Raw genomic sequence first — 26,127 nt, 5'->3', positions numbered from 1 at the left:
CACACTAATTGATCTGTACCACAGCATTCTGCAGTCTTTCTCTCTTTGAATGTTATTCTGCTTTTCTGTTCTTCTGCCAAAGTGGGCAACCCCTGAATTTATATTTTATGTTCATCGCCAATTTACTGAAGAGTTCCAGCATCCACAGTAACTTTGCTTACATTATGTTAGCTGCTCCTGATCACTTTTTGTTGCACTGCCATCCTGTAACTATTGTATTTCTCATTAAAGGGCCCAGACTACCTGCTTACTGTACAAACATTAGAAATCAGTTGACAGCTCAAAAACAGACTAACTGCTTGTGAGCCAAGTTTCTTGTCTCTGTTATTCTCACTAGACCCATGAAATGTCTTGAATGCTGAACCAAAACATTATTAACCATGAAAAAAATGTTTGTTGGTCTCAGCAGAGCTTAGAACAGTACCTTAATTTCATGGAACTGAATAGATTCTGTCTAATCTTAAACTCTGTAAGTGATAATATAGTGATGCATAAGTCATTCATCCTGATTTCAGGACAGAAATAATTAGTATCCTGAGACAAATAAAGTCAACGAAAACTGCAAATTACATTTTCAAAATAAAGCTAGCTGCCCTGTAAAAGCAGCTCTGAAACATAACACTACATCTCATGAAGCCATAGAGTTCGACAGCACAGGAAAAGCATCTTCAGTCTGTCACATTTGCTCCAGTTAAAAGAAAAACCACCCAATTATTCTAGCTCAATTTTCTAGCACTTTGCTCATGACCTTGTATGCCTCGTATAGCTTGGCATTGCAAGTTCACATCTAAATAAGCCTCAGCACTAAACACTTTTACAGTTGTTGTAAGATGAGTCTTAAGAATATTAGCAAGGTAGTTCATGGTGAATCACGTGGGCATATCAATCGCTACCACCCACTTGAAGGGTGAAAATATCCAGGCTTTGGTGAGACTCATTTGTTCAACCACGATACCAGTATTCCAAGTTCCCCAACAAATTGAGAAAGATGGAGGTGATGGTGTGTCTAATCCAACAATAAAGGACCTCTGAATGAAGCAGTGAGTGTACAACTAGGAAGGGCCAGACTACTGCCAATGATTGAAGATTGTGTCCCTGCCCTCCGATTCTCTCTGAAAGTCACGATGGATGCAGTTGGGACAAGAAGTTGTTGTGAATAGGAGAAGGAAGTCAGTAAGCAGGATATGAGGTGTTGTGCTTTCAGCTTTCATTGGGCTTTGCTGGAGTACCACAGAATGCAATGGATAGAAATGTTTGCAAGATGGTGTAATCAAATGGTAAACAAGCAAAAAGTCAGCATCAGTCTTGCAGTAGAGGTATTTCAACTCTCAGCCAGAACTGGAAAAATTAATTATTTCACTTCCAATTTCCATTCTTCTTTCAATGTCACCTGATCACTCTGAATCGTCCCTTCCCATCACTGTTTCTATATCTGGTGATAGGCCCAAAAATATCAACCAATACCCATTTCAAATCCAACAAATGCCACAGTTACTTTGAAACTACACTTCCTGATACTCTGCTTTCTATAAAGATGCCATTCAGTTTCTGAGTGTTGCATCTATTCAAATAATGCTCCTTTCCATTGGTCCATCCGACATGCCTTCCCTTTCCTTCAACAGAGGGTTCCACAACGGTTTTACACATTTCTGCACTCACTCCTTTCTGTCCCTCCTAAAATTTGATAAGGCTCGCCTTGTCCTCACTTTCCATCAATCCAGTCTCTGCATACAAGGGACTACTGTCTGCCATTTCTGCTACCTCCAGCAAGGTATCACAATTTGCACGTGTTCCCCACCCCACCATGTCAGCATTCCATGGGGGTTTTCACTGCTGGAAACTCTGATCTGCTCATCCATTACTTCCAACATCTCTTCAACCACTCCCCCTTGTAATCAGAAGTATAGATAGAGTGGACAGCCGGAGACTTTTTCCCATGGTGGAGGTAGCTATAACAAGGGGGCTTAGTTTTAAAGTGAGCGGAGATGGATATAGGGGAGACGTCAGAGAGTGATTGGGACGTGGAATGCATTGCCGGAGAGGGTAGTGGAGTCGTCCTCATTAAGAGCATTTAAGCGGCTATTAGATAGGCATATGGATGATAGTATAAGGTAGAGGTGGAGGTTAGATAGACATTAGGTTTAGGGTCAAAGTTCAGCACAACGTCATGGGTCAAAGGACCCGTACTGTGCTGTACTGTTCTATGTAATGTAGAAACTGTAACGCTTGCCTCTTTAGCAGCTCCTCCTCACTGTTTTAAGGCCCCAAATGCACCTTTCAGTGACTAACAGTGGGGAAGCAATTCGGGTATCCTTGCTGGACTGTTAATCCAGAGATCCAGAAAATATTCTGAGGACCCAGGTTCAAAACCCACTGCTGCGGATAGTGGAACTTCAATTCAATAAAATGTCTGGAATTAAGAATCTAGTGACGACTATGAATCCATTGTCAATTGTCGGAAAAACCCATTTGGCTTACTAATGTCCTTTATGAAGGAAACTGCCATCCTTACCCAGTTTGGTCTACATGTGACTCCAGACCCACAGCAATGTGGTTGGCTCTTAACTGCAATTAGGGATGGGCGATAAATGCTGCCAGTGATGCCCTCATCCCGTGAATGAGTAAACAATAAACTTATGGTTTCAATTTCATCTTTAATGTGCATCACTCACAATGTGATCTCAATATGTTGAGACCAAATGTAGACTACTTGGTGTAATAACTCTGCTCTGACTGCAAGAATGACCCCAAGCTTCCAGTCACTTACGTTTCAGTAACCATCTTGTTCCGATACTAACATTTCTTTCCTCAGCCTGCTTTAGTCTTCCAGCAAGGCCCAACTCAAGTTAAAGGAGCAATGATTATTTTTCCAATTAGGCACAGTCTTCAGGACTCAGCATTGAGTTCAGCAACATCAAACTGTGAACTCTGTCCTCCATTTTAATTGTCCACTTGCCTCCCCACTCCATTGCTATGATTGCTTGAGTTTACTGTCAGTAGACCTGACATTTTTTATGCTACTGACATCTACCATAACACTTGCTCTCTATCTATATCTCTCCTCCACTATACATAAGCACTCCTTTTGCTCTGGGGCACCTTTATGATCTGCTTCTTCACCCTTCCCCACTTTTGTTTTTGTCTAGCTCATAAAATCCATCATTTTTCCAGCCTCCTTTTCAGTCCTGAAAAAGAATCATGTCAGCTCAAAACATTAACTGTTTCCTTCTCCACAAATGCTGCCAGGCCTGCTGAGTTTCTCCAACATTTTGTTTTTTGTTTCAGCTTTTTATGGAAGCTGTTTTGTGTTGTTTGTGTCACCATTTAATGAGCACACAGATTATGTATGTAGGCATTGATACTGCATGAGTGTAAGTGCAGAGAGGTTTGAACTGTGATGACGTGAATTTGATTTGCTGTTATGAGACACCATCAAGAAGGTAGTCTGGCAGAAGTTCTACTTTCCATTGATTGAGGCAGAAAGAGCTCGAATACAATGCTGAATTTTGGGACTACCAACAGTTTTCTGAACTATCTACAATATAAATGCTGGACTAACAATGTTAGAGTAGAGTTCACATTCTAAGTGGACCTATTTTAGAAGATCCATTGGCATACCAGGTTATGGACCGGGCGCTGGAAAATGGAATTCAAGTAAATGGGTTGTTTCTGACTGGTGCGGACTCGTTGGGTCAAAGGTAGCAAAGTGTGGAGCTGGATGAACACAACAGGCCGAGCAGCATCTTGGGAGCACAAAAGCTGTTTGGCCTGCTGTGTTCATCCAGCTCCACACTTTGTTATCTTGGATTCTCCAACATCTGCAGTTCCCATTATCTCAGTGGGTCAAAGGGCCTTTTTCTGTGCTGTAGACCCCTGTGAGCTATCAGCAGGGTTCTGACAGCGTAATTCAGTGCTATAAATTTATAAGCACAGGTAACCGATTTTCATAATTAGGAAATTGTGTGAGCACTGCTCAGTGCCTCACCTGGAGTGTTCTCAAATTAGAATTGATCATCATACTCGGCACAAAGATCAGGGCTGCTTGATTACTCACTTCAAATATCAACTAAATGTTTGTCTTCTCACCAATCTTTATTGTTTTGACAAAAAGTTCACCGGTTTGGAGTACTTGCGGAAAAACCCGATTGCTGATATATCATAAAATATAGTATACCTTTCGAAAACATAATAGTGATAATAGCATAACTACCTTTTAGATCTGTAAATGTGTTTGACAGCTGCACTTTTTGAGACAAGTTACCTTGGAACTGACCTGCAAGCACTCTATTTTTCCATTCCATGTTTTATTGGGAATTAACATATTCAGAGTCTAATGGATGTTCACTGCACTATGTGTATTACTGAAATGCATGTTATTATCGCTGGAAATACATTTAGTTTAGGCATCCCAATGTAATAACCTTGCTTTTTTAAAAAAATCCTCAATGAAGCAGGCAAGTTACATTTGTAACAATGAGATGCAATCTTTTTGAGACCTGAAAAATATACTTACTGGAATCAACAAGAATGTACCCCGTAGCTGTGTGAGTTTAGAACCATAAGCTTCAGTCTCAGAATAAGGGCTAGGCCATTTTGAATTGAGATGAAGAGCGATTTCTTTGCTCAGAGGGTGATGAATCTCTTAAATTCTTGCAGCTAGAGCGCTATGGAGGCTGGTCACCCTTAATTTCTTTGTTCAGTCTTCCCTGTATGAGAAACATTTTTCCATTTAAATGCAATCTGAGCAATGTGTGATTGTGTGCCCAGCGACGTGTCAGAGCCATAGGATCACAAACAGGAGTATTTTACTCATTGTGCCCATCTTAGTTCTGTAAAAGTGTTACGCTAATTTTCAACAGCCTTGCAATTTTTTCCCGTTCAACTTCAGATCAAATGCCTTGTGAAAGCTTCTGTTGAATGGAGACATTTTGTAATAGTCATAAAGTCATATTTTGGTCCAACTTGCCTGCACCAACTAATCATCCCATATCTGAGGTAGTCCCATTTGCCAACATTTGACGTATATTCCTCAGAGCCCTTCTTATTCATATACCCATCCGTTATTGTTTTAAGTGTTATAATTGTAACCACCTCCACCACTTGCTGCGGTCACTCTGCACTTGAAAAAGTTGTCCCTCCGGTCTTGTATAAGTCATTTGTATTTCACCTTAAACCTATGCCTTCGAGTTTTGGACTACCCTGCCGTAGGAAAAAGGCCTTGGCTATTCTCCTGATTCCATGCCTGTCATGATTTTATTAACCTCTTTAACATCACCTCTCAGGCTGCAACTCTCCAGGGAAAAAGCCCCATTCTATTCAGCCTCTCCCTATAACTCAAACCGTCCAGTCCCAGCAACATCCTTATAAATCTTTTGCTCCACCCTCTCAAGTTTAACAACCTCCATCCGATAGAATGGTAACCAGAATTGTATGCAGTATTCTAAAAATGGCTTCACCAATGTCCTGTACAATCGCCACATGAAATCCAACGTCCTATACTCAATGTTCTGACGAATGAAGACAAGCGTGCTGAACACTACCTTCCCCACCCTGTTTACCTGCAACTCTACTTTGAAGGAGCTATGCATCTACACCTCCAGGTTTCTTTGCTCAGCAATGCACCCCTAGGCCCTACCACCAGCTATATAAATCCTGCTCTAGTTTGCCTTACCAAAATGTAACACCTCACATTTATCTAAACTGAACTCAGTCTGCCTCTCCTCAGCCCATTGGCCCATCTGACCAAGGTCGCATTGTGCTCTGAGATAATCTTCTTCACTGTCCATTACACCACCTATTTTGGTGTCATCTGCAAACTTACTTCTCATATTCACACGCAAATAATTTATATAAATAACAAAAAGCAGTGGACCTAGCATCAATGCCTGTGGGGGTCACAGGTTGGCTACAGGCCTCCAGTCTGAAAAACAACCCTCTACCATCACCCTCTCTCTCCTACCTTTAAGCCAATTTTGTATCCAATTGGCTGGCTACTCCAAATCCCTTGTTATCTAACCTTACGAATTGGTAAACTGTGTGAAACCTTGTCAGATGCTTTGTTGAAGTCGCTATAGGCAATGTCTACCTCTGAGTTGTTAGGTCGAAATAGATGATTTCAAACTGACATCAAAAGCAACTTGTACGTAAACATTTTGTCCACTTAGGGAACTGTCCGAATAACTGTGGCCTTGACGGGAGGGTAGGATGTACACGACGGCCCAAATTTTGAGGGAGTGAATTTTGGACGAATGTAACTCTTTATTTTAAAAATGTATTCTCTTCATTTCACTTCTGGCCCGTTGCCTAATTAAAATTCTCTCTGAAACCATCCCTGATGTGATCAGAATAATCTTAACTCTCTCCCAGTTAGCGAAATCCTTCATCCAATCTCTTCTACACCTTGACCCAGTAAAGGTAACATGCTGCTGATAAGCTTACATCGTAATTTTTTCAAGATTTATCCAACTTTTTGCTGCACCCCAGAAGGAATGTTGCTTTGTTCGTTAGAAGCCATCTCAACCATAATACATTGCAGTAAATTGGAGGATGCCCCGCTGTTGGCTAGAGCATGACTTCCATTAGCAATTGTGCTCAGTTTTGGGTACCACCAGTAGTGCAGGAAGAAGCTTTAGGAGGAACCTAGGCTGCCCCAAGAAGGCATCTCCTGGGGTTTTCAAAGAAGAGACATCAGAGCCCAGGGGAAAGGATTGGGTCTGGCCTGTCAAGCAGGTCATAGAGAAGAAAGGGTGGAGTGGCATTGTGATGGAGGGGTTGTCCTCAATACACCTAGGACCCCATTCCCCCAATGACCTGCTCCCTCTCCCTTCCTTTCCCCCCTTTATTTGACTATACACACTAGTTTAGTTGACCCTTTATCATTTATTTGCATACACTGGATGGGCCATTAAACTTGGCATTGTGACTGAGCTTGGGGTGGGAGGAAGAAGTGGTGGCCTGGGCATTTTTGCTAAATGGGGGTAGATAATGTCCAGCCACAGATCTTTGTGCTCCGCTTTACAGATACAAGACACACACACACATCCATCGCCTTTCTGTCTGCATTGCATTACTTTGCACTTTCTGCTTTGAATTCTACCTGTAATATTTCTTTCCAGTTACCAGCCTGTGTCCTCCTGAAATCTGTCTCTGTCCTCTTCACCATTGACTACTTTTTCAAGTCTTCCATCCTTGGTAAACTTTGCTTTGTACAATCAACTCATGTTCTTTAAACTCTATCAAAAAAACATTGTTTCTGGACTGATTCTGGAGTGACACCACAATGTACTTTGTTCCACTCTAAGGGTAACCATCTACCACTATCCTCTGCTTTGTTTCTTTGTTAATTTCATATCCACACTGTGCCTGTCTGTTTAGTCCCAATGTAAACTGTGTGATTTATTTCTCAAATGGCTTTAGAAGTTCAGATACCGATGGTCCACACTACTTTAAAGAAACCTGTACGTTACTCTATCCAAGGATAGTAGGAACTTCAGATGCTGGAGAATCTGAGATAACAAGGTGTAGAGCTGGATGAACACAGCAGGCCAAGCTGCATCAGAGGAGCAGGAAAGCTGACATGTCAGGACTAGACCCTTCTTCAGAATTGGGTTTTTGAAAAAGGGTCTAGGCCGGAAACATCAGCTTTCCTGCTGCTACGATGCTGCTTGGCCTGCTGTGTTCATGCAGCTGTACACCTAGTTAACTCTGTCCAAGGACTTCTTTTAAATTAGCCGAACAAACTTCTTTTGAACATATCCATGCTGCCTTTCATTGATGTTACTGATATTTTTACAAATGACAATAGATAGATTCCTAAAAGTTTCCCTGCCATGGACATGAAGGGAACTTGCCTTTAATCCTTGGTTTATCATCATTGCCTTTTTTTAAAACGGTGTTAAGTTTCAACCCTTCAGTTCCCTGGCACCATTTCTCGGTCTAAGGATTGGAAATTTGTGACTAGATTGTCAACTTTAGTTTGCTCAGAAATTTTGGATGCATCCATCTGACTGAAAGATTATTTTTCTCTCAGTGTCTCAACCAACATGCACCCTTTGAACACTGTTACCAAAACAAATTATCTATCTGGTTATGAGTACTTGACATGCATGAATGAAAATTAATTTTCCCAACATCACAAACAGTACTCTGTTACACTTCAAAAAACACTTAATTGTCGTGGGTGTGAGGAACAGCCCCAGGTCCTATATAAATGCAAGGTTTCATTTCTTTGTCTCAATTCTGATGAGTATCTGGAAAACAAGAATGTTGCATCTGCACTTCAGGATTCTACAACAGTACAAAAAGTTCTTACAAGGGAATAGATCAAGCAAAAAGTATTTAAGAATAGATGACTGGGTTACGTAAGATAAAACATGGAAATCTTTTTTTAAACCTTCTTAAAATGTATAAAAGTACTAAAGGACAGATGGAGCCAACAAGAATTATGCATCATTGGGTAGTATGCTCGAAATCAAATCCCACTAGTCCCAGAGTCATCACAGAAGTTTGATTTTAAAAGTGTGTAGAATATCCCAAAAAATGCCTTTTAGAGAAACAGAAAGCACAGACCAGCTTTTTGCACTTAGTAAGCATGATTGTTTATTGAAAATAAATATATTCTAAATTCAGATAAACAATTATGAACTGGCAACACATAATTCTAACAGTTAAAACTCTAAATAATTTATAAAACTCCCCACAATACACACATACAGAAAGGTGCAGAAAACATGGTGTAATGAGTGGAAAGAAAGACAGGAAAGGCAATTTACTGATCCCTGTCCATAAGGTTTGCTGACTTGAACATTTTGATGAACAAAATGCTGCTTCTTGATCTCCTTTCTCCATTTGCTTGTTTGCAGAAGGTGCAGGGTGACTATTTCAGATGTATAAAGTTCCCTAACTCAATTAATAAGTTACAACTTGCAACAACAGTAGAGGAGAATAAATTAGGTTGCCATCAGGCTTGGTTTTTTTTAATCACAGTGCAAAAGCAGTTTCTTCACTTCCAGAGGTCCAATGGTTTCTCGCCCAAGCATTCACACGCTCAAACTGTTCAGCTCCCTTGGTGTCAATCACACAGCTGTTGGCAGGTAGGAAGTTTTTGTCATCAATAATTGGTCGCCAAATCACTGACCAATCAACTACTTGTTGCCGCTTAAATCTCCATTTCTTCACACACCCCTAGCTCCCACCTCCCTCCCACCTTCCTCACTGCTTGAACAGTTGCTGTGTAAACAGCACTTCCAATGAATGTCAGGTAATTTATTTTTGGAAAAGTACTGTTATCCCTCAACAGTTCTTGTCTTTTAAACCAGTTTTCTTCCCATTTCTGTCCACAATCAAATGTCCAGAAAAATAAAAAGATCCAGTTTTTACACTGGGAACCAAAAAAATGGAATCATCCTGTGGAGGTAGAGGTATGGCTGAGGTACTGAATTATTTGCATTTGCCTTCACAAAGAAGCTGCCAACAGGTACTGTCAAAGAGAAGCTGGCAGATAATTTTGATGAACCAGAAGTAAAGACGAGATAATTGAAAGGTTAACCGCCTTCAGTGTGGAATGGCAGGTACTGGGTGACAGGGTAGATTGGAAGATGTGTGTTTTCATGGTGAGGGTGAGCGATCGGGAGTAGGTTGAGTATCTGGGGAAATGGTGAAAGAAAGATCATGCTTCAGGCAGAGTAGTGGAGTAATGAGGTGTTTGGAGGTGAGGTGAAGATGAAAGATAGTTCAGGAGAGATCAGCGTGAGCAATTGGATTGTCAGTATGAGTGATTACGAGAGAGAGTCTGTAATCAACTAGGAGTTAAAGTAGGTTTTAATCTCTCTAACTTCTCCTGGTAAAGTTTTGAGGTAAGCAATTGAAAAGGCTAAAAATAGAGAAGCGATGCAGAAAATGTTATCAGCCTTCATGTGGAATTGCAAGGAAGTGAGTGAACTTTTCCTGGAAAAGTATTAAGGCAAATAAATTGGTACCTTCCAAAGCCTCAGACCTGGGACTTTTATTTGAGAGATTTGAGACATTGGCTAATTGATTAAAATTGCTTGGTAGTTATTATATAATAAGCATGCTGGGATTTCCAAAAGGTGCCAACATGTATCTTTTACTGAGCAGGATCCATATCAGGTGGGCATGCTCTTGACAGTGATTTAGTTCAGACCAAAGTGCTCTGGTGTCACTCTCAGATAGTGAGTTCTGTGTTCCTGTAACATCAAATTCAAAATGCTTCAAAAACTGGAAAGTATTCTGTTAGGGTGGACCTCATTCAAGTGACCAGCTGCTGTACTAGAAGGAAAAAACTGATCTGGCTGACTATATGTCTATATTGACTCAAAGCTGGGCATACAGTATATATTCGTGAGCCATTGAGTATAAGTCGTAGATTGGGTGCCCCTGGCAAAGTTTGAGAGTTGATTGCAGCTTTACTGAACATTCCACAGTTTTAAGTCAAAAAATGTGACAAAATGCAAATGTCAGGAACTGGAAAAGGCACCATTGACACAGGATTTTATTAAATTGGAGAGGATTCAGAAAAGATTTACCAGGATGTTGCCAAGAATGGAGGGTTTGAGTTATAGGGAGGGCCTCGAGAGGCTGGGATTTTTTCACAGGGGTGGGGGTAGGAAGTTGAGGGGTGACCTTACAGAGGGGGCATAGGGAGGGTAAATGGCAAAGGTCTTTTCCCTTGGGTGGGGTAGTTCAAACCAAGGGGGCATATTTTTAAGGTTAGAGGAGTAAGAGTTAAAAGGTTCTCAAGGCAACCTTTTGACACAGACGGTAAGTCTGATATGTATAAAATGCTTGAGGAAGTGTTACATGCAGATACGGTTACAACATTTAAATGATGTTTGGACTGGTACATGAACAGGAAAGATTCAGACAGATATGGGACAATCGCAGGCGAATGGATCCAATTTAGTTGAGGAAATTTCATTGGTGTGGTCAAGTTGGACCAATGAGTCTGTTTCTGTGTTGTTTGACTATGACTCCTGTGGAATGGCACTTGAACCCACAATCTTGAGGTTTCATGGCAAGAGTGCTGTGATGAGCTAGCTCGGATTCGTATGACCAAAATCAAAGTCTGATGCACGTCAGTCTTGTTTTGTGGAGGGTAGAGTCTGGTATCAAACAAGCAATTCTTAGCAATTATCTTGATTTAAATTTCTTAGTACTATAATCGTGATGTGGAGGTGCCGGTGATGAACTGGAGTGGACAAAGTCAGAAGTCACACAATACCAAGTTTCAGTCCAACAGTTTTATTTGAAATTGCATGTTTTTGGCATGTTTGTTTTCTTTGTATGAATTTACCTAAATCTTTCTCTCCAAATTATTTTTCTTCAGGGTGACATCTTGGACTACTTTTGACATAAATCAGCTTCTGGCCTCACTACTTCTTCGCTGCCTGCCTTCTATAATTTCTGACTCCTTTGTTATTCAAGAATCAATCTACTTCTGCTTTAAAACTGTTCATCAAACTTACCTTCGTTGCTGTCTGGGGCAGAGAATTCAACATACGAATGACTTTCTGACAGAAAGACCTTTTCTTTACCTCAGTCTTAAATTTGGAGACCCTATATTTTGAAGCCGTAACCCCTAATTGTAGTATTTACTCTAATACTCTGTGCTATGCCCTGCACAATGCAAACAAACGTTCTCTACTATTATACTCCAGTCCTCTCGCATAATCCCATTTGCCTTTCTCATCCATTGCTGTACCTATAGACTAATAATATGTGATCTGTGTATCAGGACACCTCGATCCTTCTATAACAGTTCTGCACATGCTCTCCAATTAAATGGTATGCTGTTTTCATTTTCTTTCTACCAAAGTGTAAAAGTTCACATTTTCCCAAATTATGGTCTATCTTACATTTATTTTTCTCCCCCACACACTTATCCTGTCCATGCCCTATTGCAGGCTCCTTATGTCACTTCACAACCTATTTCCCAAATTGTCTTAGAGTCATCTGCAAATTTGGGAAGCACATGTTCTCACCCTGCCATCAACACCTCCTCCCCCCCACCCCACGACCCATCCAATGTATTGATATAGATTGTAAATAGTTGAGACCCCAAACACTGATTCCTGTGGCAGTCCACTCATGACAGAGCGTCAACTTGAAAAAGACCCATTTGTCCCCACACTTTGCTTCCAGGAGTTGATCACTCCTGTTACTGTGTTAATTTGTACCCAGTATACCTCAGGCTCCTATTTTGTAAAGTAACCTTTGATGTGGCACTTTAATCAAATGACCTTTTCGAAATCCCAGGGCAACACTTCTACAGGTTCCCCTTAATTCATGTTGCTGCTACCCCCTTAAATAACTGTTAAGTAATTAGTTAATCATGATTTCTCTTTCACAAAGCTATGTTGCCTGAGTTCAGATTTTCAAAGTGCCCTACTATATCCTTCATAATAGATTCTGATATTTTCACAATGACAGATGTTAGATTAACAGGCCTGTAATTTCCTGCTTTTTGTCTTCATCATTTCTGACCATTTTCTAATCATGTGGAACTTGCCCACAATCTAAGGAGTTTTAAAATATCAGAGTAAGTACAGTGAGACCCCAAGGGAGAAGTCTATGAAGGAGATGATGGGGTCTTCCACGATGAAAGCCCAGTTCCTCTATTTGGGAATGCCCATTGAATGAAGTTGGCCATCAGCCTTACCCAGCAACAGTGGGCCTTACCCAGGATTATGGTGGACAGGGACAAAGTTGGCCTTGCAAAGGGCTACTGGTCAATTGGAGGTTCATTGCCATGAGGGATGCAGTGGTTATTGCTGGTGCTGCAGTCCCTCCCCAAGGGTGCTGATTGTCTGTGGACGCAAAATGTAGGTAGTGAGGAACGGAGAAGGGTTAGGGAAGTAAAGGTGTGTTGTTGGGGGGCTTCAGCAGCAAGGCGGGATGGCCCACTCGAGGATAATCAATGACAGGGTGGAAAAGTCATTCAGGAGCCTTCCCACTATTGATTTAATTGGGGCAGTGGCAGTCCCCACCCGTCACATGTACAATGCATACATTAAATTCTGTCCTGTGACACTGAATTCCTGACATTGAATCTAGCTAACTGGGTGCTTGTGTGTTGTGACATAGCCTCCTCAGTGCAGAACTACAAAGAAAACTTCATGCTAATTTCAACTCACTTGGAGTTTCTAATAGCCCTGTGCTTCTCACAGCTGCGGTGCTGCAATACTGCTGAGGTATAGTTCCAAACTCCTTTAGCAGTGGACCAAAACAAGGAACATATGAAGGTTCTGTCTCTTCTTATTGTATCAAAGATGGGCATCAAACCCAGTCAAGCTTACATCCTAAATGCAAATGCCAAAATGACGCTCAGTGTTGTACTCATCATGGTACTTTGGATATTTGCTGGTCAAGTAGAATTTGGGACACCTTATCAGGTATAAGAAATGTAATTACAAAACATTTGTGCTTATCCAGGCAGTTATCAGGTTAGCAGAATGATGTTGGTGGCCTTGCACTCAACTGAATTTTGCGTTAACTTTAAATAGATTGCCTATTCTTTAAAGGAGCATTGTATTAATGAAAGGCTATCTTCAGTCACCCTTTTGTTCCTATGGCCATTCATGTATATAAATATAAATCATAAAGCAGTTTTGCTATGTTGCATGAATGCAGGCTCTCCTTGTGATCTATATGATGACAAACCGGAACTGTAGGGATAAAATTTGAAGGCAGTGAGGGGTCATTCTTCAATACACAGGTGCAGCTTAGCATATAGGTTTGCCTAGTCTTCTGCCACCTTTCAGGTTCTTGTCAACATTTTTAAGAGGCTAATTACAATAAGTTGGGTTTTTATCCCCACTAATTCCTGATTTAAAAAGAGTTGGTCGCTTCCTGCACACTTTGAGGTGGCAATTGTCATCAGGCTGTTTGGAGACTCTGGCACGGCACTCACTTTGGACTGAGCTCTATCAAGTCAAGAGGAAATTGTCACACATGGTGTCTCTTCCCTGCATGTAACTTATAAGATTGGTTCGCACGTTGGTTTTAATGCCTGCGAGAATTTTGCAAAGGGAAGGCATCGAGTCTTTTATTTTAAAGCAGTGAATGTCAATGTTAAAATCATCCGCAGGCTTACAATATGAGAACTTCAACCATCCATAGAATCTTGACAACCTGCAATCTCTCCTGTAATGTATTCCATAACTCCCATTTGCTGGACAATTTCAGTGATTGAATCTATGAAATTGGCTTTCAAAAATGTGCCTGATGATTAAAAAGCATAGAAAAATATATGCTGTTTGATTTATCTATTCCTGTCACGATACTCAAAGTAATGTGTCTAGATGTGGATGGGGCTTATCTGCAGAAAACATGGGCAGCATCTGTAGCTTGGTACAGCAGCAAAAGTTCTTTTTGTGCCAAATAAAACAGACATTGGCTGCCTTTGCACAAACTCGCTGCCAGCGAGGGAGTTGATGTAAAGAAGCAAAACCAATTGAGAATGAGACAGGTCAATTTTTTTGTCTTGCCATACAATCCTTCTCCTTTGAGCCAAGAATCTCTCATAATGGAGCAGACAGCTGTTTTTTTAAAAAAAAAGCCTTATCACAAAGGTTTGTTTTAGATTAGCCAAATCTGCAGTTTCAATAAAAATGTGTGTTGGCTCAGTTCTTGACCAGGTTGAGGTAAAGCTGACTACACATTTGAAAGGGTTTGAGGGCTAAAATTCATTTTCCTTACAGCACCGCCTCCAAAAAAATTCACATCACATTAACTCTTGGCATAATTTACATATGGCCTGTGCTACTAATGGTACACGCTTTCAAGCAGTGACTAAAGCGAATTGAGACTTGGTTCATACATTTTTGAAAATAATAACTGATCACCCTTTGTGGTGAAGTGTCAATATTTGATAGTATAGGCAGCATTTGATTGTTGTTTCCAACTAAAGTACTTCCAACTAAAAATGAGCACCCATCATTGTAAGGATGAATGGGAAATTTCTGCAGAGGGAGATAATACATTAGTGCTTCCTTTGCAGAAACAGAAGTCACTTATCTAATAAAATGGGTATATCAGAGAGTGATACCCTTTGTGAACTGTTTAGCAAATGATTCTCACTGAGAATGTGCGTTTTTGCAGGTGCTGCAGATTGTTGAAGTATAATGTAGGTCTGTTGAGTAGAGTTTATGTCCCTCCATCTATCTTTCCTTCAGATTAAGAAAACATTTAAAAAGACTCCAAATGTTTCAAATATTTATTATTTTGAAAGATAGGCTGCTGAATTTTCACATGCTCACTTACATTATAAATACATTAGTTTAACAAGAGCTGTTGTCTTTTGAATGCTCTATTTTCTTATGGCAATATTGACTCCAGGAGCCAAATTAAACAAAATGTGTTTTTGCTGAAATTTTGTGACTTATTACATCAATTCCTTGCTTCTTTTGTAGGCATACCAGGAAGTGATTACTCCAATTCCAATTATATTGATGGCTATAGAAAACAGAATGCCTACATTGCAACACAGGGTCCTCTGCCTGAGACATTTGGAGATTTTTGGAGGATGATTTGGGAGCAGCGAAGTGCAATTGTTGTGATGATGACTAAACTAGAAGAAAGATCGAGGGTAAATATTTAATACGTGATGTCAGACACTAAGAGAAATAATGACGTGTGCTATTAATATTACATGGAAAATGATATTATTGTTGAACCTGCATATCATATTAGTTTTATCCATGTATATTTGAGCAATTATTGTCTTATTATTTGTGTACCAGGCTGCATTGTAAACCATATCTATCTCAGCACTAACACAAGTAATAATATTCGATGTATTTAGGATCGGCTGTTTGGATTAGCCAGAACACTTTGTATCTTAGTTTAACCTAAATGTAAACCAGCAGTCTTAAACAGAGATGCATTAGCTTTTGATGTGAATAACAGTGATCATTGAAATCTGTTTTTGATACTATTTTATGGTGGGCTGAGAGAGTCTTTTCCCGGATGGTATCAAATGTTCATTGCAGGAATGGGTGGGGAAATTATATTTCCTAAGGTTCTATACTGAGTCTATTTAACTCTTGTGCTTGAACCCAGTCTCTGTTTTGATCTCTCTCTCCACATGCCCATCATCTCTGAGCTGATTTTCACTGTCTGTTGAGCTTCTTTTCAATATATCCAGTGTCATTTCCTCAAAATAATTATTTTTTCCTCCCTCCCCTCCTCACTGTCCATGATTGTGTCTCTGCTAAGTGTTTCTTGTCCAAGGTGAAATATTTTGCAACTCTGACTTCTGTCAGCTTCATTCTCTTTTTTTCACTTGACTTTACTGGCTGTATGAGAACTGAATCAGCATCTCTCTTTTAGTTTTAATATTGTGCAGTGTTTCAACGTATTTCAGGAATGCAACAATTTATAGTTTTCAGCTTTATTCCTTTCCTATGAGTAAGACCATGTTAATTATTCACACAAATGTCAGTTGAAGAGCTGCAGTAGGCTAGGCAGCATTCCAAGTGTTGATACGTCTGCTTTCCTCCTGTGCCACAAATCTTTATTACAGTGGTATGGACGTACAGATTGCGAAACAACCCGGCTGCCTCTGTAAAAGCTGTTCAGCTTCTTAATCCAAATGCAAATCAGGTAACAAAGTGTGGAGCTGGATGAACACAGCAGACCAAGCAGCATCTTAGGAGCTCAAAAGCTGGTGTTTCGGGCCTAGACCCCTCATCAAAAAAAGGGTCTGATGAAGGGTCTAGGCCCGAAATGTCAGCTTTTGTGCTCCTAAGATGCTACTTGACCTGCTGTGTTCATCCAGCTCCACACTTTGTTATCTCGGATTCTCCAGCTGCAGTTCCCACTATCTCTGCAAATCAGATAAACTATTATTGTACTGATGTTCGTATTATCAGTCAGAGGGGTGAATTTTATGAGGCAGCAAATGTGCATCTTGCTACTCCCACCCCATAGCCCTCGCAACCAACCCCTCTGTTAGAAAAATTAAGTTGCAAACCATGCGAAATACAAAAAGACTGCTTACTAATGAAAACATGCAGTGGGAGACCTGAAGGAGCAGAGAGAGTAAAAGTCCAATCCTTGACAACTGCCAGTCATGGCTCTGATAATCTCACCACTTGGTAGCAGGATTGCCAGGACCAACAGTAAAGCTACAAAGAGCATTGATGGTATTAGGCTCAGATCACTCTCAACGTTTCTGAACAGAAAGGGATCAAACACTTTCAGGAATGAGACAGTGTTTGGATGCTAGGCTGGTAGTTTCAAAGGCAAACTATCGTCTTGGTATTGGATGGGGGCTTTGATGTCAAAGCCTCACACTTTTTCTTTCTCACTCGTGTTAACACTGCAGGCTCCCCTCTCTCACCTTTCTGCCCACACCAAACATATTATGGTGAGGGCAGTGTGATGCTCTGGTCAGTTGGCCAAGTTCAATTGCCCATTAATGGTTAACATTATCATGTTAGATTTTACATATGCGTCAACCCATTCCTGATTTACAAATATAAAATCCCATTTGATCATTCTTACATGCCATGTACACTCCTTTACCCTCAGAGATTCTGCCACCTTTGGAGAAGCCATTCCATTCATTCTATTGCATAACTTAATTAAACGAAAGGAGGGTAATTGAAAATTGCAACAGAAGAACATAGCCACCTCACACCCCCGCAGACTATCTCTTTGCCACAGGAAGCAATTGAGGCCAAAATACTGAATGTTTTCACAAAGGATTTAGATATAGTTCTTGGGGCTAAATGGATCAGAGAATATGGGGAGAAAGCAGGAACAGGATACTGCATTGGATGGTTAGACATACTTGTACTGAATGATGGAGCAGGGGGTCGATTTGCCGACTCCTACTCCTGTTTTCTGTGTTTTTAATTTTGGTTTAAAAAGAGGATTGAACTCACTCCAGCAATTACAACTTTTAAAGAAAAGGACAGGCAGATGTGTGATGTCTCTAGGTAAGTAGCTTCACTGAGGGCCAACCTTTTGGGTGATTGGAATTTTTGGAATGATAAAATCTCAGAGTAACATGTCCAGCCAAAAATAGAGCACTTAGATCTGTGGACTGAATCATCCTAACACTCTTTAAAAAGATGCCCTAAATATATAAATTGCTTAGACTCATGGATACTGGAACTGAGGTAAACTGCAACCCCTATCTCCCCTTCCCCACCACCACTGACAGTTGAGACATACTGGTTTGAAAAAAATGGAAATACTGTAGATTCATTTCAAAATATTGTTTTTCTTTACTTTTTTTTCCCCTCTATTTAATTTGAGGCATTGAATGAGAGAGCAGATTTCTGAGTCAGGTTCCAAAAATGTTTCCACAATCATATGTCAGGGCCAAAATTAGACTTAGTACCATCTGCTTCATTTATTTGGGTGCTATGAGGCATTGTATCATTGACAGCAATGGGCGAGGTGCTGGAAGACATAAGGGTGATGAATGCTGTGCCTCTATTTAAGAAAGGCTGCAAGAAAAAGAAGGAAGACAGCAGACTGGTAAGCTTAACGTAAGTGGTGGGTAAGTTGCTGGAGGGGATTCTAAGAAACAGGATTTACATGCATTTGGAAAGGCAAAGACTGATTAATGATAGTCAGCATGGCTTTGTGCAAAGGAAATCATGTCTCACAAAGTTAGTTGACATTTTTACGAGGTGACCAAAAAGATAGATGAAGACGGAGGGGTAGATATTATCTGCAAGGTCTTTCGCAAAGCCTTCGACCAAGTTCTGCGTGGTAGACTGGTTAGTAGGGTTAGATTACATGGGACCCAAGGAGAGCTAGTCAATTGGATACAAAATTGGCTAGACAGTAGGAGATAAAGAGTGGTGGTAGAGAGTTGTTGTTCAGACTGGAGGATTGTGACCATCAGTGTGCCATGGATCAGTGCTGGGTCCACTGTTGTTTGTCATTTATATAAGCGATTTAGAAGAGAATATAGCAGACATGGTTTGTGAATGACCAGATTTGCTGGTGTCATGGGCAGTGAAGAAAGTTATCAAAGAGTACAACAGGATGTTGATCAACTGGGCCAATTAGTGGAGAAATGGCAGATGGAGTTTAATATAGATAATTGCGAGGTTTTGCCATTTTGTAAAGATAAACCAGGGCAAGATTTACACAGTTAATGCTCAGACCCTGAGAAGTGTTGTTGAACAGAGAGATCTAGTGGTGCAGATGCATAGTTCTTTTAAAGTGATGTCACAGGTTGTCAGGGTGATGAAGAAGGCATTTCGCATGCTTCCCTTCATCGGTCAGAGCAGTGAGTACAGGAGGCGAGACATCATGTTATGGCTGTACATGACATTGATAAGGCCACATTTGGAGTACTGCATACAGTTCTTGTCACTCTGATATGGAAATGATGTTAATAAACTGGAATAGGTGCAAAAAAGGATTTAGAAGCATGTTACTTAGGCTGGAGGGCTTGGTTGATAAGTTGAGGCTGGATAGGCTGCAAGTTTTTTCCTTGGAATGTACAAGACCAAGCAGCGACCATGTAAAGGTTTATAAAGTTATGAGGGGCACAGATAAGGGGAATAGCCAAGGTCTTTTCCCCAGGATAGGGGAGTCCAAAACTGGATGGCATAGATTTAAGGTGAGAGAGGAAAGACTTAAAAGGGATTGGTGGGGCAACATTTTCACACAGAAAGTGATGTGCGTATGAAACGAGCTACCAGAGGAAGTGGTAGAGGCGGATACAGTTGTGACATTTAAAAAAACACATTTGAACAGGTACATGGATAGGAAAGGTTAGAGGGATAGGTGTCAAACACAGGAAAATGGGATTAATTTAGTTTGTCGGCATGGACAAGTTGTGCCAAAAGGTCTGTTTCGGTGCCATGTGACTCTATGAATAGTATTCCTGATGTACGCATTCACTTCTGACATCATGTCTGGATGCCATCATCGTAAAGGAGGTGGGGTATGCATTGCTAACATTAGACACAAGTTTTGGGTCATGATCCAATGCATGAGACAGCATGGTGGCACATTGGTTAACCCAGTTGCCTCAAAGCACCAGGAACACGGGTTCAATTCCAGCCAATATAACAAAGTGTGGAGCTGGATGAGCACAGCAGGCCAAGCAGCATCTCAGGAGCACAAAAGCTGACGTTTCGGGCCTAGACCCTTCATTCAATTCCAAACATGTGTGACTGTCTGTGTGGATTTTGCACATACTGTCCATATCTGCATATGTTTCTGTTGGGTGTTCCAGTTTCTTCCCACAGTCCAAAGATACAAGATAAATTGGCAATGCTAAATTGTCTCATGGTGCCTCGGGATGCACAGGCTAGGTGGGTTAGCCATCGTAAATGTGAGGTGATGGGGAGAGGATCAGGGGTTGGTTCTGGATGGGATGCTTTTTGGAGGGCCAAAGCAGACTTGATAAGCCAAATGACCTCTATCTGCTCAGTAGGGGTTCTATGATGCCTGGCAACAGTTTACATGCAGTGTTGCAATTTTAGAATTTCCTACCCCAGTTATGGGCCTCGCTTAATTCCTTCAGTTGAATACATGTTAAGCAGGATGAATGAACATTCACCAAGAAATAACTCTGTTTTAATAGATCCATTGGTCATTTATTTCTTCTGTCTGTTCTTGCAGTTCTGAGGTTTGAGTAATTTCAGCAGTTGGGTGAAGTTTGAACAGTCTGTGGGGAAAACTAACCTTTTTGGTAACTTAGATTGCACATAGACCAGATGCTACTGTTCCTGCTCATAAAATGAACAGAATGAGAGGGCATAAATTGTAATTGATTTGCAAATAAAGCAAATGTATTGTGAGGAAAAATAAAACTCTTTCACTCAGAAAGTGGTTAGAATATGCAGCCTGGAAATGTGGTGGAGGCAGGTGTAAGTGTGTTGGATGATTATGTGGATTGAAGTAGTATGCAATTGTATGTTCTGCACAGGTCCTGGGTCACATTAACCCTGAACAACTGTTCTTTGTGATTTCCTAGTGGTTATTTATGAGTGGAAGTCAAGTTGTATTTGTAACATGGCTGCAAAGTGACCAGATAAGATTGATTGAATTGGCATTGCCCTTTTCCAATCTATAGGACAAGTCCTCTTACTCCAATTTATCTGCTATTTGGATGAGTTACATTGGTCCTCCTAAATGTCACAGTGTGGAAGACTTTTGATTTTAGAATTCCAGTTTAGCGATACAGGGGATCACAAGGCTGACTGACCTGTCATGACAGATAGATGCTTACTGTCCACTAGTCAGTGCATCAGGATTGACCAAAGAAAGCTCATGGCCCTGGACAATTCACTACTTTTTTACAGGAAGCTATAGCAAAAGCCTTTTTTCTACAATGAAGGACAGGACATATTCGCTGATATCTTGACCTGCCTCTATTTTTAAAAAGTGACATTGAAATATATAACTCCAGCTTGTACAAATTTCATAAATTATCAATATGCAAATGGTAGGCACATGATGTTTTCTGTTCTGTTGTAACCCTAAATTCTTTACCTTAATATATTTCCCTTAATATGAGGAGATGCTTCCTTTGATGACAGATATGGATCACAATTTATGAGCTCCTAACAAAAAACTGCAGCAATATTTGGAATAGGGTAACTACCCATCAATGATAAATCAATCTATGAAATTCATTTAAAATTAAACAATAATTTGCCTTTAGTTCCCTTTTAATTCAATTTTTAAAACAATTATATCTTGTTCTAGCTTAAATAGATGCACATAATACACAGTATTAAGGAAACAGCTGGGTTAAGTGTAAGGTGAAGCATTTAGAAAATGTGACAGTATGTTTTTGTCTTCATCGCAGGACTGAGGCTCTCAAAGGGTTACTGATAGAATGCATTAAATGCCCCTTTTGTTAGAATTGAATTGGTAATGTCAAATTGGAATGTTGTGCCTAATTGCAAAGAAAAGAAAACAAAGAATGTGGCATAAATTATTGCCCACTTCATGTTTAGAACATGCTGACCCTCAATGTTTGTTTATGCTATTGCCTGAAATCTTTCCTGTTACAGGAAGCTGATGATTAACACATTACTTTTTTTTTAAACATCCTTAGTGGCATTAAAAAGATATTTTTTTAAAAACAAACATTTATATTTGAATTCCACAACCATAGCCCACTAGCTAAACCCATAATTCTTGTCATATAATGATAATACTGATGACTGACTTCACATTTTGTGAGAAAGAGCTACGCCTATGCATTTTGTCATTTTATTGTCCGGTGTGTGTGTGATTGAGCTGTTTAGTGTTTATTAACTTGAGGATCCCTTGTTCAAGCAGATAGAAACTTACCAGCACAGGGTTCCCGAAGTCGCTCAGCTCTCTTGGAGTAATGCTGCCGACTTTAACATGCACGTTTAGACTATTCTGCATCTTTATAGTTCAGAGATTGAACTTTCTTTACATAAGTTATGTAGAATTATAAAATACAAAAAAAAAACGGTGGATGCTGGAAATCGGAAACAAAATCAAAAATTGCTGGAAAAATCTCAGCAGGTCTAGCAGCATTAGTGGAGAGAAAGCAGCATGAACATTTCTGTTCCAGTGACACTTCTTCAGTACTCAGAGTGGACCAGCAACATTAACACAGCTTCCTCTCCAAAGATGCTGCCAGACCTGCTGAGTTTTCCAAGAAATTTCTAGCTTTATTTTAGAATTTCTAACTTTATTTTAGAATTACACTGTGTATGATCGAGAAGCACTCACAGTGTTGGATGCACTCTGTTACCACAGGTGTAAAGTGAAAATAAATATTTATGTTGAATAACTTTGTTCTGGAAAGATTCTAGTGTACTAAAAACACATGATTGGCTCGGTCATAAAGACAGTGTATTCATCATCTTGGCTTCAAGTTTATTGACCAATCACAGCCATAAAATAGGAAAAATGTAGTTTAAGCAAACCATTTATGGGCATTGCTTATTATCTTGAAGTATCCCTCTACAGAGTAATGTACTTACATTTACAGGTAAAATGTGACCAGTATTGGCCTTCACGAGGAACCGAAACATTTGGATTAATCCAAGTTACCCTACAGGATACAGTTGAACTGGCAACTTACTGTGTTAGAACGTTAACATTAGACAAGGTATGTTTTTTTTTTATTTTGCTTTATGTTAATGGCTTTTTGTTCAATAATTATGAATCTCCTTTACAGCCATAGCATTTATATTCCATCATATTACTAATCTAATGAAGAAATCCAGATGCTTCCTAAAATGCTCCTATTTTCTTTCACGGAAAACTAAAATCAGCATAACGTCTAATGAGACATTGCGGGGTAGTACTGAATCCCAAAACTATCTGTTAGAAACTTAGGGGATGCGACTCCCAGATGAGAAGTTGGGACGTTGCTGACATGCTTGGGACAAGTCTATTCTGCAATGGTAAAACACTGTGGGTGAGCAAATTGAACCTCCTTGCATCTCTCACTGGGGGAATGACAACCCCCTGGAAAGCTGACATTCTATCTGATCGATAATGACGCTACCAGAACAGCAGGCAGGCTTTACAGGAGACCCCAGGGGTCTCGCCTGATCCAGGTTGACCGGAGCGGAATTTGGGCAGAGGCTGCTTCTGATACCAGGTGGGAGGTGGATGGGATGGAGACAAGGGGATGAAGTGTGTTATTCATACTTTAGGCTGGTAGGAAGGGAAGGAGCTGCTGTCTTCTTGGGTATGTGTGGGGGACATGAGGTGGGTAGTGGCACTTGGTTGTGGTTTGGGCAAAGGCCCACGCTACAATGATAGCTCAGTGCTTCTTTCTCACTGTTCGAAATAGTTTGCAAAAAGCAATCGGTCACGCTCACTCACCTGCCACAAGTAACCGTTTTACACATGTTTAATCAGCTTGTTAGGATTGGTTATGACACACACATGGAGCAGGTGAGCCTTGATTTCAGAACGTTTGGTCCAGACTTAGAGATCCTACCACTGTACCAGAAGGGCCATTCCGCCTACTATGATTGGCTGTAGACTGTGTAAATACTTTCTAATCAACCTAGTCAGAGATGCTAAGACATATATTTGGGAAGGTGGGCCTTGAACATGGCATTGTGGTCCAGAAGTAAGGAGACTGCCATCATGCTGCAGAAGTCCCTCAAACGTGGACAGTGTAATATTGCAGAGAGTCGAGCTACTAATGAGCTCAGTTGACCCTTAATTGCTAATTTCCAAACGCCAAGCAGCCTGCTGGTTTCAGTGTCTGCCTACCTCCTGTATTCTGGATTGCCAACACAGTGATGGCAGAGAAGGCAGTGGGCAAGTTTGATTATGACTTGCCCCTCCACACTATTGCCCAAAAGGCATCTGGCAAAGGCATGTAATATCTAGCCCCATGGACTCTTCAGCCTTGACAAGGGCCATTATACAGGTACAGATGATCCCAAGTGGAAGAGAGAATATTAGTTTTGAGCATAATAGAATCCCTGTGTGGAAGCAGTCTATTCGACCCATCGAGTCCATTTTGACTCTCTGTAGAGCATCTCACCCGGACTCAACAACCTTCCTTATCCCTGTAACCCTGCAGTTCCCATGGCTAGTCCACCTAACCTGCACATTTTAGACTATGGAAAGAAACCAGAGCACCAGGAGGAAACCCATGCAAATATGGGGTGACTATGTAAAGCCCACACAGAGAGTTGTCTGAGGGTGGAATTGAACCTGGATCCGTTGCACTGTGAGGCAAAAGGGCTAACCATAACCACCATGCCACCCATTGTTTCATATTAAGTCACAACAGCCAGACTTGGGAGCATATGTACGTATTAATAAAGGACGCATTCAGGGCTGTCATCCTGTACCACTGCTATATGCAGAAACAGTGTGGGAAGAAGGGGAAGGATTCTCATCATTTCAGAGGTGAGCTCAAAGTTACCTAAAAAATTGCAGGTTCTTTCACAAGAAGGAGCTGGGCAATCTGACTGGCCTCTTTTGTTTGTGGATATTTTTTGATCAATCTATTCAAAGAAGCTACTATACACTGCCTGGAGCGAGTGAGACTTGAACTTGGGTCTCCTAGCACAGAAATAGGGACACTACCACTGCACCACAAGAGCTCGCCAATCAAAGTTTAGGTATTTTCTGATCAACCGGTTCAGAGATTTTATTTGCACACCTCTGGAGCAGCTGTAACTGGAATGTGGGTCTCCTGGCTCAGATGTAGGGAAACCACCACTGTGACATGAGCCACCCTCCCTAGTTTGAAGATACTTTCTAATTAACCAGTTCAGAGATTTTATTACACAGCTCTGGAGCAGGTGGTCCTTGAACCTGGGCCTCCTGCATCAGAGGGCAGGACACTACTACTGCACCACAAACACATCCTCCCTCATTTGTATATTATGATGCAATTACATGGCTCGTTTCTGTATTACTGTCCTTGGAGACCATGCTCCACTGTGTTACAATTACACATTGAAGTGTTTGGATGAACAGGGAGGTAGCCGGTAATGGTGCAGGTTGTTATTCCAGAAGAGGGATATTAAATTGCATTTTTGTATTCCCATTGAATTTTTATGACTAAATTATAGACAGAAGGGATTTCAAACCCAAGCCTTCTAAAGTCATGTGCTTATTCACGGGTTACATTCCTCTCTCTATGCGTTCATTGCCAGGATTGGGCTATCATGACAGTAACAAACGTGTGTGTGGAGCAGCTTTACTAGTTGCAGGTTAATAAAATGTGAGGCTGGATGAACACAGCAGGCCAAGCAGCATCTCAGGAGCACAAAAGCTGACGTTTCGGGCCTAGACCCTTCATCAGAGTGCTCTCTGATGAAGGGCCTAGGCCCGAAACGTCAGCTTTTGTGCTCCTGAGATGCTGCTTGGCCTGCTGTGTTCATCCAGCCTCACATTTTATTATCTTGGAATCTTCAGCATCTGCAGTTCCCATTATCTCTGTTACTAGTTGCAGGTGCCTTGTTTTAGAGCAGAGAAGCATTGTACCATTGTAATATCCTTGTTGGGTATGAGGATAAATATCCATTGTCAAGGTGGACTTTTCCTTCAAGCCTTGGATTAAAGTTTGCTTGTAGTTTAAGGGAAGTAATTTATTTCCAACCCAGTAATGATTCCACCGCAGATTTTTAATCAGTGAGGAATTGGGGATTATGGGGAAAC

At 40.8% G+C, this 26,127-nt stretch overlaps 1 protein-coding gene across 49 annotated transcripts in view; it reads left to right on the top strand.

Annotated features, from left to right (window-relative positions):
- LOC125450923 (receptor-type tyrosine-protein phosphatase delta) overlaps window positions 1-26,127 on the top strand; it is a 2,532,553-nt gene that overhangs the window by 2,467,898 nt on the left and 38,528 nt on the right. For all 49 annotated transcript variants that reach the window (XM_059644541.1, XM_059644540.1, XM_048527343.2 and 46 more), the window contains 2 exons: window positions 15,429-15,604; window positions 22,976-23,095. In XM_059644541.1, the coding sequence (XP_059500524.1) occupies window positions 15,429-15,604; window positions 22,976-23,095 (296 nt within the window). The remainder of the gene's footprint in view (window positions 1-15,428; window positions 15,605-22,975; window positions 23,096-26,127) is intronic.

This window comes from Stegostoma tigrinum, chromosome 3, assembly GCF_030684315.1.
Source record: "Stegostoma tigrinum isolate sSteTig4 chromosome 3, sSteTig4.hap1, whole genome shotgun sequence".
Classification (NCBI taxonomy): domain Eukaryota; kingdom Metazoa; phylum Chordata; class Chondrichthyes; order Orectolobiformes; family Stegostomatidae; genus Stegostoma; species Stegostoma tigrinum.
The sequence above is the reverse complement of the archived record's forward strand: the minus strand, read 5'-3'. Positions and strand labels throughout refer to the sequence as shown.